General features: G+C 45.2%; 2 protein-coding genes and 1 pseudogene across 2 annotated transcripts in view; 2 read left to right on the top strand and 1 right to left on the bottom strand.

Moving 5' to 3' along the window:
- Nucleotides 1–10007, top strand: part of HEATR4 (HEAT repeat containing 4) — a 48979-nt gene extending 38972 nt beyond the window's left edge. The window contains exons 15-16 of the mRNA XM_090033302.1: nt 2422–2494; nt 9725–10007. Of these exons, the coding sequence (XP_089889428.1) occupies nt 2422–2494; nt 9725–9872 (221 nt within the window). The 3' untranslated portion in view covers nt 9873–10007. The remainder of the gene's footprint in view (nt 1–2421; nt 2495–9724) is intronic.
- Nucleotides 26–4310, bottom strand: RIOX1 (ribosomal oxygenase 1). Its single transcript, XM_090033301.1, has one exon. The coding sequence runs from the start codon at nt 4302–4304 to the stop codon at nt 2562–2564; it is 1743 nt and encodes a 580-aa protein (XP_089889427.1). The 5' UTR covers nt 4305–4310; the 3' UTR covers nt 26–2561.
- On the top strand, nt 4433–4560 carry LOC149871812 (U2 spliceosomal RNA; annotated as a pseudogene).
- Nucleotides 10008–19371: the final 9364 nt, after the last annotated feature.

The raw sequence follows: 19371 nt of genomic DNA, 5'->3' as shown, positions 1-19371 counted from the left end.
CTGCGTATGGACTTAGATAGAATTTGTTGTTGTGACCATCCCCATAGGCCTTAGTTATTAGTGAAACGAAGCTGTATCATTCAACATGCATCACACCAACACTGCAAGTTATCCAAGGAATGGACAGGCTGTATATATGAGGCTTTACCTTACTAGCTAAGATTCCCAGGGACCAAATTCTCTAGTCTGCCAAGGCCAAGCAGTACAAAACATCCTCAAGACATCTGGAGATAGCTGGCAGGGAATCTACCTTCCTTAAGGGAAACTCTACCCCATCTTTAACAGTAACTGCCTTTCCCATCTTACTTCAGTTAAGGAGTGACTGTTGTGTATCTTTGACATGGATGGAAAGGCATGATGGAGCAGAGTGCCACTAGGTCCAATTCTCTACTGGCACAAAGTCTACTATGGAGCTCGTACCAGCTGCAGAATTTGGCATACCTTTCTACTCTAACTTCCTGTAAAGCAGTGCACTAGCAGATCACACACAGAAGTGGCCATCACTTGTACATCACAACTAAGAACCCATATGTTTGCCAAAGAGAGTTAATAAGTTGCCCTGAAGTGGTGCTTTGAATTACCATGGGAAAAACTGGGCTGGGGTCCTGAGTGCTATGGCTCATAGGAAGCAGCTTTATATTAATTATGGAAAGAGGAATTGGCATGTCTATAAAAGAGCATGAGATACTAAGCACTCCTGCTTAGAATGAGCTGTTTCCCATGGAAAGGAAGATTAAAACTACAAAAACAAAGATCTAACAGCATCCTTGTACTTCTTACATAGCAATATCTGGAAACACCCACTTCTCTCTGTAAAGTTATAAGCTTGTATTTACTCTGTAAGGTTAGGTGAGATTAAGGACAAGCAGGTACACCCATTAAGGACAACCCTACTCTGTAAGGTTACAAGCTTGTATAAGCTTCTCTCTATAAGGTTATAAGCTTGCATCTACACTGTTCCCGTGTCACCTACTGTGTTTTAATTTAGGCTAGTGCAACTTACACCTAGAGGAGAAAGATGTAGGCTTTCCTCTCTTAACAAGAAGGGATCTATGAAATAGTTCCCCACCCACAAAGCTTCTTGATATGTTAGTTAACACCGCCTTTGAACTCCCTGGGTACATCTACATGAGACATTTACTATGGAATAGAGTAATTAGCTCTGCAGTAAATGTCTCTGCATCTACATATGCGGCCCTGTTAAAACACAAGAAACTAATTAACTCTGAGGCAGGGTAGTACTTGTATTTACAAGTACTATCCTACTGCAGTTTTTTACACTGCAGGAATGCACGTGTAGATGCTGATATAACTGGCAGAGGCATGAAGGGTTTTCAGTACAGGGCTGCCTACTGGCTAGCCCCACAGTGAAGCACCTTTGTGCCTCAGCCAGCCCCTCTGCAGCATGTTGAGCCAGGTCAGAGCAGCCCCAAGCTGGTAGGCTGACTCGCTGGATCCCTTGCCAGCTGCAGTTGCTCAGTGTGCTGCGGTCCCAGGCACACATGGAAAACGCAGCATCTGGGAGCAATAAACTGGCATGATATGTGCTGGAGTTAACGGCATCACATTAATATGCAAATGTAGATGTGCCCCATGATACATGCTATCCCCCTTTTCCATCATGAACTTGCTCTACAGGTTTTTAGTGCTAAATCATTCATAACTGTGTAACACGGTAAAGCAATCTGCATCCATAATTTAATTTTCATATATTTTACAAGCTACTGAACAACCTTGTTTGAATGCTGCCTGGACAGAGCTATCTTTAATGTAACTACGTTCAAAATTATGTAGCTTAAAATCAGTTTAGTGTGCCTTGAAGCTATTCCACCAATGTAGAAGCTGCACAAGGCATTCTTTGGAAATCTCACAACGTCCAACTATACCAATAAATATATATTTACTTTCAAACCAGGAAACAAACACAAAGCTTTAATACAAATTACTTATTTATATAAAATTGAGGGCCATGTTTATGACAGTATTTAACTTTTTAATGACTCAAAAGCCATTGGCACCTCACATAATCAAGTCCTATATGAATCTGTCATTTATTGATCTGAATGAACAATTGTTTAGATATATGCTCTGCTGCACATTGTTATCAAATGCCCATATAGATGGCCCAAACAGCCAGAGCTGCAGCACAGCATTCAGATTGATTATATAATGCCTCTTCATACAGCAAAAAATGTCTCTGGCAGTCTTAATGCACATTATTCCAAAACATGTCAAAGTATGAGGTGGTAGACCTTATTTTGTCTCATATATGGCAAAGGAATGTGCAAACTAGCTTGCAGAGAGTATTAAGGAATAATTACAGCAGCTGTGATAACATTTAAGTCTATGCCACAGTGGACATGCTAGATACCTGCTTCTCGTGTACTTATTCTTTAGAAAATGTTCTCTCTTTCGACCCAGGAGAAAGCTATTCTTCCACCACAATGACTTCTAAGATCGGGACCCCCAATTCAGGTTTACCAGTATGTGCAAGGTAGGAACAAAATAGGTTTATTTCTTTCCAAATCAATCTGTATTTATTTTGCTCATAATACAAACAGCTACACAGATACTAGAGGTTTCTTGGTAATCAACAAGCCTTTCTCAAACAAAAATGTGGCCAAGGAAACCTTTTCATCTACAGAATTACATGGAAGGTTGTCCACAGTGACATACTTTGGATAGGAAGTAAGCAGAAATTCGATGCCGTCTGTGAACTCGGGATCTATCTGCAAGTACTTGAGCTCCTCTTCGTGGTACACTCGTGAGTTTTCTGTTGTGTAATATAGCACCATGCCGTTTTCATCATTACACAATCTAAGGACCCCACGATGGAGCAGCCGTACCTGAGTCTCTTTTTTTATTGGTATCTCAACATCCAAGGCACCTCCATCTTCCCATCTGGCTGGAAGCCCATGTACACTCAGCATCCTTTCAGTTTCTGTTAGCACTGGAGGTAGACAGTCATGGAGAAATGACTTAGCTTTCTGATCCACTGCAGCATCGATTGGTGCATAATCCACCAGCTTTTTCATCAAACTTTGCACCTTTTCCATAAAGGCACTTCGGCGAGAATCAACCATGTCTGAATTCTGGACCCCTGTGTATTCCAGGTAGTCTAAAGGGAGCCCTTGCCTGTACTCCACATCTTCGTCTATGGCCATCTGCAAGGCAGCTGGGAGGAGTTTCTCAAGTAGGTCTCCCCAGGAGTTCCTTTGGTAGGAGGATACTGTTACGTGGAGTGAGTGTGCATCAGGCAGGCAGTCCCCTTGATGGATAAACCCACGTGGAAAGTAGAGCAGGTCACCAGCTTCAAGGACGGTGTCCAGAACAGGTTCCCCAATTTCCGTCTGAGCAAAGTTGGGGCTCGAGAACTGGGGCAAGACCTCGGCCTCACTGCGCGGGGCGTAGACACGCCAGTGCTTCTTCCCTTCCAGCTGGAGCACAAAGGCTTCGATGTCATCATAGTGAGGCGCAAAGCCCTGTGTGCCAGGGGGTGTCAGGTACACATTGGCACCCACCATGCTTCCGAACTGCTCCTGGAGGATGGAGATGAAGTGCCAGACAGTGGCAGAGAAGGCCTGCGGGTTCAGCAGGCGCAGGGAGCAGCCGCGGCAATAGAAGTCCCACACAGTGGCCGGCAGTGCCCGGCCCACAGGGTTGTGGGTCTCCCGGACTCCGGCCACATAGCTGGTCACGTCCAGGTGAAGCCCAAAGTGCACGCAGCCACCCCGCAAGATGTCATCCAGCTCGGCTGTGGAGAAGAGCCCCTGATAGTAGCTGGGCTGGTGCCGCTGTATCAGGAGGGGCTGTTTCTCCCAGCTCTCCTCCAAGAAGCGCTGCGGTGGCACTGGGGCCAGCATCCATTGGAATAGCTGGGCTCCCCGTTGCCTGCTGTGTGCCACCTCGCCCAGTTCCCGCAACACGGCCCCCACGCCGGGGCTGCCGGGCCCACTCCCTGCTGCTGCTGCTGCTGCAGCGCGGGGCACTGGAGTCGGGGAGGTCCCCTGCACCTCGGGCCCTTGGCTTGGCAACGCGGGCGCGGGCACGGACCTGCTGCCCGCCTTTCCCCGCCGGCTCCTCCCCGGCTTCCCCCTGGCCGCCTCCGGGCTGGGGCCGGGCGCTCCGGGCTGCAGCGGCGGGGCGGGACAGCCCCCGAGCCCCGCTCTCCTGCTTTGCTTCAGCCGCTTCCTCACCCGGCGGCTCCGCGGGGACAGCACCAGCCCGCGCCGCTCCAGCCCCGGCCCCGCTCCGGCCGCGGAGCGATAGACAGACAGCGCCGACACACGTGCGCCCAGCTCCATGCTTCCGGCCGCTCTCCAGGCTCAGCGCGCATGCGCGGCGGTAGAGTCACGGCCGGGGTACGCAGCTCCTCTTCCGGGTGGGGAGGTTCCGACCGCAGGTCTGTCACCGTCTGTCTCCCAGTGCTGTCATGTCTGCTGGTCTGAGGTCTATATTGAGCAGATTCTTTTTGGTATTGGGTGGTGGAACCGGAGCGTGCTCCATCCACTCCATGCATTGACCTGGTATTGCAGTGCTTCCAGGACCGGTGCAAAAAAACAGAAGGAAAAAAAAAAAAGGTCTCCTCTAGATTATTTTATTTCGGGACAAATGAGATGGCAGGGAGAAGCTGGCTGCTCTTTGCAAAAGCAAAACGTTCCTGACCCCCAGAATCCCCTGCAACAATATTGCAAATATTATCTTGTGAAATGTTGCAACATAGTTTTTTGGGATTGCTTGTAGGTTCATTCGTTCCCACCTGGAAAGATTTCTCCAGGTGATTAACCACTGTGGCAGTTAGGCCCCCTCTGTGCATTACAGGTATCACACAATTACGTGGTTAGTTACAGAATTACCTTGAGACCAGCTCCATATGCAAAGTAGCTATCATATAATAAAAGGCTCCAACCAACTATAAAGTTAGACCTTGAAAATGTGCAGTAGCTTTATAGGTGGTTGCTATTGAACTTTAATTTGCAAGCAGCATCTCCCCAGTGGCTGACAGGGCTCCCAGCTGCAGGGGTGCACCATGGCCAGTGTGAAACCCTTGAGCCCTAGGGATCACAGCTATTGTGATCCCCAAAGCTTGGGGGGGTGGGTGAAACCCTTGGCCCACAGGGGCTCTCAGCCCAAGCCACACTTCTCACAACTAGAACCAGGAGCCCTGAGCCCTGTCAGTTGCTGGGACTCTTGGTCCTGGCTCCATGTGGCCCTTGTGGTCCCTTTCAACAAAGGCCCAGGATCAAGCTTCCTCTATACCAGCAATAAGGTGTGATTAGATCTAATATGTGATCCCACAGTCATACCTCCTGTCATGTACATATATATATATATATATATAAAGTCTATGTTGTTACCCTTTCACAGTTTTGTTGTAATAATACATTTGTATATAGTTTAAGTAATTGATTTACTGGGCTTGACTCTATAGGGGATGGAGGTGGCCACTGGGCTTCTGTGTCCCTCCACAGCACACTGCCCTGCCAATAATTCCCTCAGCTAGAGATGGGAGTACAAACCTGTGTCCACCTGGGCTACACATATAAAAAATTAAGGTAATTGTTAAACAAATTGTGAAGAATGTGTAGTTGGTAACTTGATAAACCGGTGTCCTGTTGATTCTAGAGACAAACAGCCCAAAGCACTAACTGTGAATCTTTTTTGTGTAAAGCTCACATAAAAGTGGTCATGAATTGGGACTGGGAACAGGGGCCAGAGGCAGAGAATCCTTCTCTCAGGCTGCTGAGAATTAGTGGAAATGTGACCAGTGCAAGTGCTCTATACTGGGGCTAGGCATAACCAGTAAATACATATCCATCTATTGACTGTGCCTCTGTACATCCTTTCCCTATACTCAGAAATACCTTCACAGGACTAAGGTTGAAGATTGCACAGAGCTTGAGAATGGAATGTAAACAGTATTATGTGGTTTAGGTCTGGGATGGGCAACCTTTAAGTATAAGGCACCTCGGTCTGAAAATGGCTGCTTATCCCACCATTGTCACTGTTACTGCCACCACTGGGTCACCTGCCACCATCTCAGTCCTCCCTGCTTTATACTCAGGGCTGCTGAGCTTCCCTTCTGCCACCACTGCTGCCATCCCTTACCCCTCACCACAGATTCCCATCATCACATATTATTGCCAGCAACAAATTAAGCAGCAAGTGAAGCAATAGCTAGAGTAAGGGGGTGCTCAGGAAAGAGGGCAGGTAGAGCTGGGGTGGCAAGTGGTGTTTCAGAAAAACTGTTCAGGAGCATAGGAATGCAACTGCACTGCTTCTCCAGCTACAGAACTACTGCTGCTGTCTTAGCTCCATAGTCGAAATCATGGTCAGAGTGTTAGCAGAATTTTCAGGTCTTACCAGGTATTACCTGACAGGGGTCACAATGTGAATGCTTCTGTTATGTCCCCCACCGCTCAACAGAAAGCTCAACAGAAAACACAAATATGTGCCTTTCATCTGAAAAACAATGGGCACTTTTACACATGTTCCAGGGGTGAGGAGTGCAGCAGAAAAACTGAGTTTTGCTAAGGCTCTTGACCATAGTGTAGGCCTTCCCAGAACTGAGCAATTAAATTGTACAGAGTGCCTTATAAGGCAGTGGGAAAAGTGAGTGGTGTGACTGGTACTGTGGGCTAACCAGGTACAGTAGTTTCTCTAAAGGAAAGGAAACCAAAAACGGTATAGGATTGGAATACCTTATCTAAAAAGATGAGATAAGAAACTTGAGGACTGGACAATTTGGGGTGAGAAAGCTACAAAAGTAGTGGATACAAAAAGGAACAGCTGTGTGTTTTGCATTGCCACCCTGGAGAGACAGGAGCAACCTTGGGATTCTTGTTCAAACAACAGGGATTCCAGAAACTAACATCCTACTGTTTCCCCCAAGGGCATGGGTTCCATGTTGGGGTCCAGAGGTACCAGACCCCAGCATTGGGCAGGTAGCACTGAGGCCTTGGTAGCTGTCTATCTCACTGAGGACGTGGAGCTGCTGCTTTGCAACCCCTTGGCCTAATGAGCAAGCTACAGTCAGATGTAGCAGGAGCTGGCCATGGTTGCCCGGGAACACCTGTCCTGTCCACCGATCAGTGTTCTGAGCAAGGGGGTGTTCAGCATTGCTGGGGATGTTGTGACACCCCACTGCACCTCCTTGGATCCTGGCTTGGTGGAGCAGCTGGTGTTCCTCATGGTGAACCACACACTGCTGGGGTTCTCCAAGCTCCACGTGCAGACAGAGTGAGTGCCACCTTCCTCACTCCGTCCACACCTATTTCCGTTGTATATTTAAAAAAAAAAACATTTAATGCCCTGCTCTCAGAGCTGGAGGTGACATTCACTCTATCACCAGCCAGCAGGGGAAGAACATGTCCCTGCTGAGCTCCCTTGCCAGGATGAACTTGGAGGTATGGACAAGGGCTATAGGAAAGGAGGAGGCCCCAGGTCCTGGGCACGACCTAAAACTGCACCCTGCCAGGGTCAGGAGGCTTGGTGGGACTGCCAGTGGTGTGGCAGCCCCCAGGAAATGCCAGGACTGCAAACCTCCCTGGTGAAAGGCAGGTAGGAGGCACCTGAAAACTTCCAGCCACCATATGCATGCACAGTCATAGTTTCATGGTTGGTAGGGTCAGGAGAGACCTGAGCAGATCATCAAGTCCGACCCCCTGCCATGGGCAGGAAAGAATGCTGAGGTCAAATGACCCAGGCTAGGTGATTGTCTAGTCTCCTTTTGAAGACCCCCAGGGTAGGAGCAAGCACCACTTCCCCTGGAAGTTGGTTCCAGATCCTAGCTGCCCTGACTGTGAAGTAGTGCCTCCTGATGTCTAGCCTGAACCTACTCTCAATCAACTTGTGGCCCTTATTCCTAGTTACTCCTGATAGTGCTCAGGGGAACAGGGACTCTCTTGTTCCCAGCAGGTCCCCCCAGTAAATTTATAGACAGCCACCAGATCCCCTCTCAGCCTTCACTTGTGGAGGCTGAACAGGTTCAAGGAAAGCCCAGACCTGTAAGATCTTTGAGAGGCCTGAGGCTTGCTGGTTGCAGTGGAGTTGTGAGGTTCCAGGTGAGCTTAGCTGCCTGGGATATCATCTGCGAGGCATGGGCTGCAGTGTAGGGAAGGTATGGAGCTGTGGAATGGATGTCACCCGTAGACATCAGTGGCCTAAATCTTAGCCTAAAAGATTAGCAAGCTTTTGGGTTTAAAACAATTTGTCAGGCTGAGGAAGCATCTGCAGGTGGTACATGCACTCTTCCTGGATGGAAGGAATAGTAAGGAAGCCAGAGGCTGGTATGCAAGGCAGGCAAGAAAGCCAGTCAGTGAAAATGTAAATTGAGGTGTCTGGGTTAGGGACAGGCTTGAGTAGGGGAAAAGGGGGATATAGCAGGTTAAAGTGGAGAGGTACCTGGGGAGTCAGATGTCGGGCAGGTTATAGTTAGGGGTGTGTGAAATGGGCCTTATTTGATTCAGATTCAGATTTGACCCAAATCAGGGACAGTGATTCAATCTGTTCATTCGGATCAGTATTCCTGATTCTATTCAGCTGAATCGAATCTAACGATTCAATGGTGATTCAGTGAATCAGCCATATCAGACACAGGCATAGCTTTAAAAGTTTTTTCCACATACCTTGAGGTAGCAGCGCAGCTCATAAGCACTGTGATGCTGGGGCAGATGGAGCGTCCCACAGCAGTGCGCGGGGCTCCCCAGTGTGCTCAGCAGCAAACCCGGAAATGGATCTGAAGTACTTCTGGCCCACTTCCAGGTCTGCTGGGGAGCGTGCTGGGTGCCCCCCAAACCCCTGCTGGCGTGGCAATTGGTCACATGCCCCCCCCAGACCCAGGAGGCACCAGTCACCAAGCTAGGGGGACATGGGGGGGGGGCCCAGCACACTCCCCAGTGGACTTGGAAGTGCTTCTGGTCCACTTCCAGGTCTGCTGCTGAGTGCACTAGGGAGCCCCCCATGCTTCTGAGGGACACTGCATCTGCCCCAGCACTGTAGCATTCAGAGCCCCCGCTACTAAGAGGTATGTAAAAAAACATTTAAAGTTTTATCTACATCCAAATTGCCAAATCTGTCCGAATCTCTCCAAATAGATTCGGAGAGATTAAAGGGTCCTCTGATTTGATTTGGATTCAGAGATTCAACCACAAAATCGGGCTGAATCTTGACCAAATGGAATCAGGGACCGAAGCTTCTAGGCGGCTGATGAAGTGAAGTTCATAGGCTCATCTGTGAAATGTGTTTATCTAGGGACACAGTGGATTCTTTATCACTTTAAGTCCTAAATAAAGGCTGGATGGATATCTTTCTAAAAGATGTGCTGTCTCAAAAAGAAATGATGGGCTAAGTACTAAAATTACTTGGTTCAATTTTCTAACCTGTGCAATGCTATATGTTACACTAGTTGAGCATAGTAGTCTCTTCTAGCCTTAATTCCTATGAAAGTTTAATTTTTTTAATATTTGGAAAGTGTTTTACAATTTTCAGATAGAAAGTGCTACATGAAGGCAAGTAGTTGTTCATTACTTTTAATTACAAGAGCAATCACAATTAGGTCAACTCCAACTTTGATGCATACAGAAAATCAGTAGCATACCAGGAAATTTTTCTGGGTATTTGGTCCCAGATCCTTCTGCAGTGGTAGCATAAAGAAGATGCAGCCCTTGTGTAGGGTTTCACCTGTACCTTGCTTCAAATTTTGCTTCAATTTTTTTCATTTCAGTACTATGTGGAAACTCCACCAAGTCCCTGGACATGGAAAGCCATCTTCCTATCACTTGAATCTCACCACAATGAACAGGCAATCCTGTAGCAGTAAGGAGTCAATCCCAGTGGAAAAGGGACAACCCTCATTGTCACTTTGTAGGTAGAAGAAACCATCTGACTTCTCTGACCAATATCAAGCGACTAGAGAATTCCCTAGAATGACTCTCGCTGTTTTCTGCAGGACAGAAAGCACAGGAATTCTGACCAGTCCCCGAACTCATGAAGACATACTGCTAGACTTTGGCAACTGTGAATGACCTTTGACTGGAAGTGTGAAATATCTCTTGATAACTGGATTGTTTTGTGAGTTGTTTCTCCATAAAGTTGCCTTGCTCTCAGCAGACATTTTATATGGAGATTTTTTTACTAATAATGTTAGTATGTCTCTCACTGGAGAAGGATTATAATGGGATATTGTTAATTGGACAAACAAGTCTGATGGTGGATATACATTACATACATTTCTTTCCTCAAACCTGTTTAGGATAGTTCAGTATAAAGGAATCACATACCTTACTAAGAGTATTTCTTGAGAATGAATGAAAATGAACATTGTTCACATATTATTTAATTAAAATGGGTAGGTGAGATTAAGGAACAGCAGGTACACATCTAAAGCACAAGAACGTAATGTTAGGCCAGATGCAAGATTCCTGGGAAGTGTAAAATCTTGGTATGAAGCTAGAATGACTGCATTCTATTTAGTAGATGTTTTTGTTCAGATGGGTTTCAGAAGGAGATTCTAAATCCAGTTGGCATAATGCCTTTTGGAAGTACCAAAAGGAAGTACTATGCCTTGGAAGTACCAAAAGGAAGTACTAAAAGATGGTGCAGTAAGTACCTGTACTGCGCCATGTGCACTGAGCACAGTTATTTTTAGCCCCTACATTACTGTAGCAGCATGCTATATTGGGAACACATTGCTACAGCGACATAGGGGCTGGTCACGTGTAGATATACCTATGGATGTTACATCGCCATAGCGCTTTGCTACAGCAACATAGCATTATGTGTAGACGTGCCCATTGAATCACAATTATTTGTCCTACCTGGGATGTGGCAGCTGAGTCTGGATAGAGGTGGGCAAAATGTGGCCTGCGAGCTAGATGTGGCCCAACAGGCCATTCTATCCAGCCTGCGGGGCACCTAAAAAATTTAGAAAATTAATATTTATCTGCCCCTGGCTGCCTGTCATGCAACCCTTGGTGGCTTGCCAAAACTCAGTAAGTGGCCCTCTGTCTGAAATAATTGCACACTCCTGGTCTAGGGCCATTCAGGGACTGAGGCACTGATCAGGGTCAAGATGGGTGAGCAGAATTTAAAAACAAACTGGGTCAGGAAGCAAGGTTAATCTGAGAGTGGGGTCTAGGAATGAGTTGAGTCAAGGAGCTGGGAAATCAAGCAGAGTGGAGTCTAGAAACAAGCCAGGGTTTCCAGCAGCATTTGCATCAGTAGCTGAACTTCCTAGGCTTTCCAGCTGACCAGCAGATTATGGCAGATGAGCCAGAGGAACCCTAGAATAAAGGTATAATGCTGGAAATGGATTTCTCTGATGCATAGAGTCTCAGGGTGTCCATGGATGTTCACCTCCAGAGTGGTGATCTCCCACTCCCATGGGTCTGGACATTACAGGTGAGTCATCTGTAGTCTCAGTGGTCTCTAGCTTCAACCATTGTTATAATGGGATTTATGGGGCCTGGGCTACAGCCCACTAACCCAGAGTCCAGTAAGACAGTTAGTCAACAGGAGGACTTGACCTGGGACTTGGAGGTGGATGAATAGCTGTAACTGAGGGTTATGGGGGTCAGGTTTGTTGCAGGATTCTATTACTGAGTAAGAGGAGTTTGTGGAGACTGCAGCTGGCTCCCCCTTACCGCATTTGGGGTGGCTTATTTGCATGGTCCCCTCTATTGGGGCAGAGGACACCCTTTGGAGGCACAGATTGTGTTGGCAATGGCACTTCCTTTCATCTGGGGTAAGACAACACTACCCCTTCCCCGAGTTAATCTGGATGAGTTTGGAAATAACTACTATGGACAGGGACCTGGAAGGGGTAGGGAGTGCCTTTTTCCTCCCTCCACTCCTGGAAGGAACGGTGAAGATGTACTGCCAGGTCCATGAAGGCACTGAACCCCAAAGGCATCTCTACTCATGCCAGTTCATTTTTTACCTCATCCTGGAGAGCCCACCAGAAGTGATAAAGGTAGGACACTTCATTTCAGTGGTGTTTGCTGTGTAGTAATGGAAAAGGGATGCATAGGTGATGGTAGTCCCCTGCCTCAGTGAAGGTTCCCTAATGCTCTCCATGCCCAGTGAGGGTCAAACATCATGGAGATTTCTTGAAGGAATGCCTCCCAGCCCTAGAGAACAGGGCTGTCATGCTCCACCATAGACTTATGACAAGGCTCATTTTTGCCTGATCCTTGGAGTAGGTTGAGCAAAGAACAAAAGGTGGCATTCGATAAGAAACCCCTTGAAGCAGCACCAGTCTCCATGTAGCAGGAGAAGGGGACAGGACCAGACCTGCAGGACAGGCCTAAAGCACAGTTATTTCTTCCCACAGCTGCTGTGCCTTTTCAGCACTGGCTATTCTCCTGGTGGTACACAATCTAGGACTGGAGGGATTGGTGATTGGCCAACAGCTGCTGTATCCAGGCTTTTAGGACTTTTCAGAGACAAGCCAGAGTAGATGGTTTTACCTAGCCTGCAGGTCTTCCCAAGGCTGCAGCATTCAAAGCAGTGAGTCTGAAGGCACCAGCACTGGATTGTGTTCCATGCTGAGCCTTCTTCATTGAATGGGGTGGTTCAGGCAAACTGTCACATTGGGGCATGGATGATCATGTCTGGAGCCTCTCCACAGATCAAGGTGCTAACCAGGGTCAGGATAGGTGAGCAGAATCTGGTGACAATCCAGGAGCAGGGTCTAGGAGCCAATTGAGTAAAAAAGCCAGGAGATCAAGCAGAGATTAGAGTTGAGGAGCAAGCCACAGGGACCAACAATGCAGTATTGGATCAGGTTAAGTCCCATTGCCAGTACTGTATCCAGGAAGTTTGGCACCTGTGGCAAGCCTGCAGCAGCAGCTGGCCTTCGCCCCATACACAGATCTGGGGGGAACATGCCCCTCCCCATGCTTGCCTGGGATGCCCTTCCCTCATCCTGGTGCACCCCCAAATGAGCTGCTCGCTGCTCTGTCACGCACCCTGCCCTGGCTGGCCCATGCCTGTTGGTGTCGCTTCCCTTTGGCACCCAGGGCATTCACCCCACTCACCCCCCAGCCCCCTTTTCTATGGTACTGCCTGTTGCCCAAACACTTCATGGCTCTACTCAAGCGTTTATATGGGGAAGTCAAGAGTCAACTGACCTTGGCTGTCCACTCTGGTGACAGGGAGTGGGTGAAGGGTTAGGTCCTGTGGCTTTAGGCCAACCTGGATCAGTCTAGGTGATCAGCTCTAGGGTGGCAGACTAGGCTGAATGGGTGTGTTGGTTGGGTTGAGGCCATGGCCTGATGTTACTGTGGGAATGTGCGTGTTCTATCTGGGAACTGTCATCCTATTAATGTGCTATAATGAGTTCTATAACCGTTTTATAGAATATCATCAGTTGTTATTTTGGGCTGAGCTGGGTTGCTTTGTATTCAGACAGTCAAATATAGACAGACTTATTTTATCAGGTTTTATTACCCAAGGAAGAGAATTCAGGCTAGGTTGGATCCAAGTTTGCCGTCATAGATTTCATAGATTTCATAGACATTAGGGCTGGAAGGGACCTCGGGAGAGGTCCACTTAATTCATACTTCCACTTAAAATAGAAAAGGGAGATGCCAGGTAACAAACTATATCTTCTTAAAGAATTCCAACAGCTAAAGACCATAGGTATATTTAAAGCCAAATCTACCCAAATATCCTCATTCTCACCCATCTATATCTGTTATCTTCCCATCTCTCTCCCACAGAGAGCTTCCTGGAATCATAATGTAAATGGCTTTGTATTTATTTTTTATGCAAGTTATAGGAATTTTACCCATTACGCAAGATTACCATCTTTGACAAAAGGCACTTACCTACCTTCCAATTCCATTTCAGCCAGGAAGACACTGTTCAGGTGAAAATATGAAGAAGTTTAATGGGTTTTAATGTATTGCTGTAGTGAATTATTAAAGCATCTATGGTCAATAACAAGGTTCAATATGCCAGAGGAGATTTTGCATATTTTTTATTATGAGAACAGACTTTTATGAAGGTAAAAGATCCAGTGGACAAGTGCACTTTCACGTTATTCTTGAGGATCAAGCCTTCTGTTATGTTTGTATTGTCTCTGGCCTTGTTAATTTTCTGGTTATTTCAGACCCTACCACTAGGTGTCAGGCACAGAACAGTGTTTCACACCTGCATACATTTTAGTGCTTCTATATGTGCAAACATTATAGGAATAATTAATGGAAAGGTCAATATATGCATATGAGCTTGTGTATGTATATACATATATTTATTTTTTTGAGCACGGAAGTCTAAGTATCACAAAGGTGAGACCACTTCATTTGTATATGTGTATGCTGTAATGATTCATCCTATTTTTTTAAAGTATACTTGTTTTAGAGGGTTCATATTACCCAGCACAACCCCATCAACGGAGATATTTTAATTGAAATGGTCCCACAACAACAGAACTGAGATGAAAACACTCCCAAACATGGTAGGAAGAGCTGAATTCTGTGAATTAGTTCTATCTCCCATATCCAATCCATGTGTGTGCTTAGATTGAATGGTCTCGCTGTGTGGTAACAAATTGAAGGTACATGAAGGTTCAAATGCCCTGTTATTATCTAAGTTTAAAAATCTGACCTTTTGGGATGAAGGTTGTTGAGTGGGAATTACTTCTGAAATTGGTCTAGAGCAGGGGTTCCCACACTGGGAGTACATAAAATGTCTCTGGGAGGTATGCGGGAGAAATTGTGTAATGGTGGTTTTAATTTTCATGATAATAATCAGCATTTAAGGGGTTAAAATATCAAATGTATGCTGGTAGAGTATGTGGGCAGCTAGTGAATCTGGAAGGAGGTACGCAATAAGAAAAAGTTTGGGGACCTCTGGTCTAGAGTATCTGATTCTTCCTCAGAATAAGAAGCGTAAGAATCGATCCAGATTCTGATCTCACTTACACCAGCACAAATATAGGATAACTTTAAGAAGTTACTGTGCATTAATGAGTTCAGACTCTAGCTCTGAAGCTTGAACTTTAGCATGTATGTGACTGTTTATTACCTTACCTCTATATTGTCCTGGGTGCAAAATTATTAACATTGCCCTTTTTAATACAGGACAAAGACAAATAATGGAGATGGAAGCTGGAAGTGCTGCAGAGATTTTTTTTTCTTTAATGGTGCAGTGTTTCTATAGTGCATTTGACTTTTCTGGTGTCAGTTATTTGTAGGAAGAGTTAGTTAACTATTTTTCTGTGCTATGTGACTTCTAGTAGATGCTCAGTATTACAAACTGGACCTTCAAGATGGTTAAATACTTTGCAGTTTAAATATTAGGTAGGATGTACAGGTACAGTGGGCTCAAACTCCTCTCTTGTTCAATTCCATTGACATCACTGGGGTTACAGTGGAGAGAGTTTGACCCTGTATTTCTAGTGAACTTTAGAAGCAAATGTACCAGGTTGCCTAACTGTAAGTTCAGTTGCATCACAGAATGCTCCTAGCTTTGTGTTTATTATTTATGCACCCCTGTTTACAAAGGATCCTAGGGTGCTCCAGATCCAGTTTCATACTCTTCAAAACAAGCAGACAGCAGGAATATATCAAGGTCCAGCACAGAGGCTCATTAGTGAGGACTAAATTTTCCCATCTTCTGTGGCTGTGTAAAGTTGCAGTTGCAGTGGGTTCAACAGCTGTTCAGAATGATAGAGTTTATAGAGATCACACAGGGATCTGCACTTACTGCATCGTGTGGAGTTTGGTAATGATTAGAAATAGGATTAAATCCAACACTACAGTATTCACCAGCCCTTGCCCCCCTGAAAGGTTTGACAATTATTCTGCAACCTGAGTTAAAACACTATATCAGAGTAGCTCAACTTGGAGTTCTTGCAAAAGAACCAAATGCTGAGAATCCTTTCCAGCCTTTGTGGAAGCACTGTGCACTATGAATGACTCTGTGGAGGGTGAATTACTTTGGTGCTTGAGGCTCCTATTTCCTGCCTTAAACTAATCACAAAAGCTGTAAATACTAATATCAGTGTAGGCACCACTGGGTGTGAATCAGAAGTTAAGTGCTATCCTGGTTGTTTTCCTCCATATGCTGATATTTTAAGGAAAGTTTTCAAAGGAAAAGAGTAATCCAACTTAAAGTACTTTAAATAAATAAAGGGAAAGGAGCACAACATTCCTGTGAATTAATAGGTGGTCTTCAGCAGCTGCTTGCTCATGCATACTAGCAACTGGGGGCTCAATTAAACATTCTAATTAGAATTCAGCACAATGTAACTCTGATTTTATGAGCATATAAAACACATTGCCAAGAGCCACACACATTTTATTTAAGAGTACATAAAAACGTGGGGTAACAGCTTACTAAAGAGCCACAAGTGCCTTCTGAACAGAAAAAGAAATGCCACTTTGAAGACAGTTAGGGGTATGTGTTTGGTGACTCCATTCAACTCACCTCCCCAAGAATTGTAGTCTTGTAATGCAACTCTTAGCCCATGCAAAGACTGATCATGCTTGAGTCTGAGTGACCTTCATGAATGGGAGCAGAAGGTGCATGGCATCTGGTGGGATTGGGCTTGTGGTTACTCTAATTTTTTACTCTCCATAGATTGGACATGTGATTGTTCAGCATAATGCAAATTGCTTGGCACATCCTCTTTATTTCTGGCAAAGCACAAATGTAAACCAGTCACTTTTAGAAAGTCAAATTAAGTTTAATTCTTTTTCTCATCATTACTTTGTTGGCAACCTGAGTTCTGCACTGTCAGTTTTGCTTTAGTGCCAAAAGCAACACTCATTTTGGAAAAAGAGCATTTTAAGCCTGCAGCGATAGGTTTTCATATACCAAAACCCTGACAATCCTGATCTCCATTCACCCCAATGACATCCACTATGTCAGCATTGTAAGGACATTGGGCAGGATTGTGAAATCTTCTCTTTATTGTAGTAGCTGTAAAGTCCGCAGCCAGATAACAGGACTGAGAGCTAACTCAAAAGACTGTTTCTCAAGAGCTGTTTTCCAGCCCCTCTCATCAGGGTGAATAGACTCACTCACTGAAGCATCTTTCACCAGAAATCTTGGCCTACCTCCAACTGCCTCTCTCTTTTCAGTGATTTCCTCCTCCTCTCTCTGTTTGTGGTCTTCAGTCCTAGTTATCTTGTACACAGAGCCTTATTGAGAAAATGAATTTCCCAAAATCTGAACAATCCAATTGATATTTATTTATAAAAATAATAATTAACAGGGCCAGGGACCCTGTGAAACAACTAGATTGGACACAAGAAAAGCACAAACAACCCTGCTTCTCCCTCCTCCTCCAAATTAAAGTAAAATACACAGAAGGTTGTAAATGTGTTTTTATTTGATTTTTCAGGTTTTCTTAAATTGAAAGTCAGTTTTAGCAAGCCTGCAGTGATACAAGATTGAAAGTTAAAACTGAGATAGATGATTCTACTCACATGTTTTGTACTATTATTTCTCATTCCCAGTGGGATGCTGCAGCTTATTTGGGCATTTTTAGGGGTATTTTTTATATTTGTGATACACATGATCTAAGATTTGGTAATATTAAGCAGATGCCATCTGCAGTATCTCTGTAGCCAGTGACTAAACACAAAGCTGCAGACTCTGAGACTCCAACCTTCATGCTTTTCACTGAAGGGAGAAGGAATACGTGTGCATGAGGGGAAAATCCATATAATAAAATGAAAGAGAAGAGAAGCTGGATGAAGTAATTGCACTATAGGATTACCTTGTGCATGCACAATTGAGACAAAGGGTACAATCATTGAGACAAAGGGTACAATCAAGCTGCCCTCCCCCCATCCATCCTATATCTAGTACCAAGACAATCTTTTCATGTGCACAAACCATGCTCTTGACAATCTATTTGGGCAAGGCTTTTTCTCCTAATAACTATTCTAAAAGATTCAGACTATCTTCCTCTCATCCCTTCTGCATTAACAATGACCAATGATGCATTACATTGCTTTGTTCATAAAATGGATTTTGGACCCCTTTCAAAATGCAAAATCTACTGCATACCAATTTGTTATGTACTCCTTCAATAAGTTCCTAACAGAAGAAAATGTCCTATGATTTCACTGATTCCTGTACAACATGACTATATAATTTTATTTATACTGAGGATTTTCTGAAATCCTTCCATCCTCTGTCTAGCAGTACAGTATTAGCAAGGTGGAAACTTCAGTGCAAACAGGATGCATATGTTTTAACAACCACATCATTGAGTTCTGTTCAGAGCAATATAGGAAAAAAACATCATTAACTTTCTGCCCTGTCTTTCACCTTTGCTAATACAGGTGGGGCTGTGCTGATGGTACAGGAACATTGAGAAATGTTAGTAAATTCTTGGGGCCTGTTTGAACATACAAAGCATGTTGCTTTATACCTTTGTAGTCACAGTAGTAAAATTCTTTCTGGACGTACTTATACTGTTATAAAGATGTGTATACTAGTATAGCTTATACCTATAAAGAATTAAAGAATGATAGAGCATCCTGGCCCTCGTTACATCATACACAATGAGATTAAATAAGTTAGATTTATTTGATAACATCGAGAGCCAGTCAGAGAAAACTAAGGTAAGCCATATCAATATCTGGTTTACTGCAGTGAAAACATGGGGCTTATACAATAATAGTAAATTCTTAAATTATAGAATCCTTAGGGGAGATGGTACAGATTTTACTTCTTCCTCTGTAGTTATGGAAAGGTCTAGAGTTAAATTGAATCAATTCACTCCTTCTGAGTAGAAGTGAGCAGGACTCAAGGAACTGAGTCTGTAACCCTCCAGAACCCATGAAGCTCCACTCTATTGTGATTGTTCCTGGGTTGATGCTTTTGGGACAGGGCAAGAATAAAAATTGGGTGGAGTTTCTGGATTTGCTATGTAGACCCTGCTAGCCATTCATTACCCCTAGAATTCATAGGTTATTGTGGGGCTGTCCAACCGACAGCTCCCAAGGAGTTAAACTACAGTCCCTAGACTCCTGATACAAGTGATATCTGCTCCCTTTGTTCTCTTGCTGCTGTTACCAGAGTCCCAAGCCTCTCCCTTCCTCCTCCAGCTTCCACTGCCTGCCCCCACCCCTGAAGCACTGAGGGCAATGGGGCTGAGGACCCCAGAGCTAGAGGGCTCAGAGAACTTGGGGACCTCACACACATTGGAGTTGGTGGGATGCAGTGGGACTGGCCCACTGCGCAGCAGTAGGGGACTGTCACATCTGTGCATGTAGGGGGACTGCATAGCAAGGCATGCCTGTGTGGTGGGGCTATACTGGGGGCACATGCACTGCAGGGAGCTCTCCCAGGCACTGTGGGCCCATGGAGTGCAGCAGGGGGGCTTGCATGGTTCAGTGTGCAGCCCAT

Source organism: Crocodylus siamensis, chromosome 2 (genome assembly GCF_052110815.1).
Source record: "Crocodylus siamensis isolate JL-2025a chromosome 2, ASM5211081v1, whole genome shotgun sequence".
Taxonomy (NCBI): domain Eukaryota; kingdom Metazoa; phylum Chordata; order Crocodylia; family Crocodylidae; genus Crocodylus; species Crocodylus siamensis.
The sequence above is the reverse complement of the archived record's forward strand: the minus strand, read 5'-3'. Positions and strand labels throughout refer to the sequence as shown.

Bases quoted from the DNA above. Each gene is read 5' to 3' on its own strand.
- RIOX1 (XM_090033301.1), bottom strand. From the start codon at position 4,304: ATGGAGCTGGGCGCACGTGTGTCGGCGCTGTCTGTCTATCGCTCCGCG.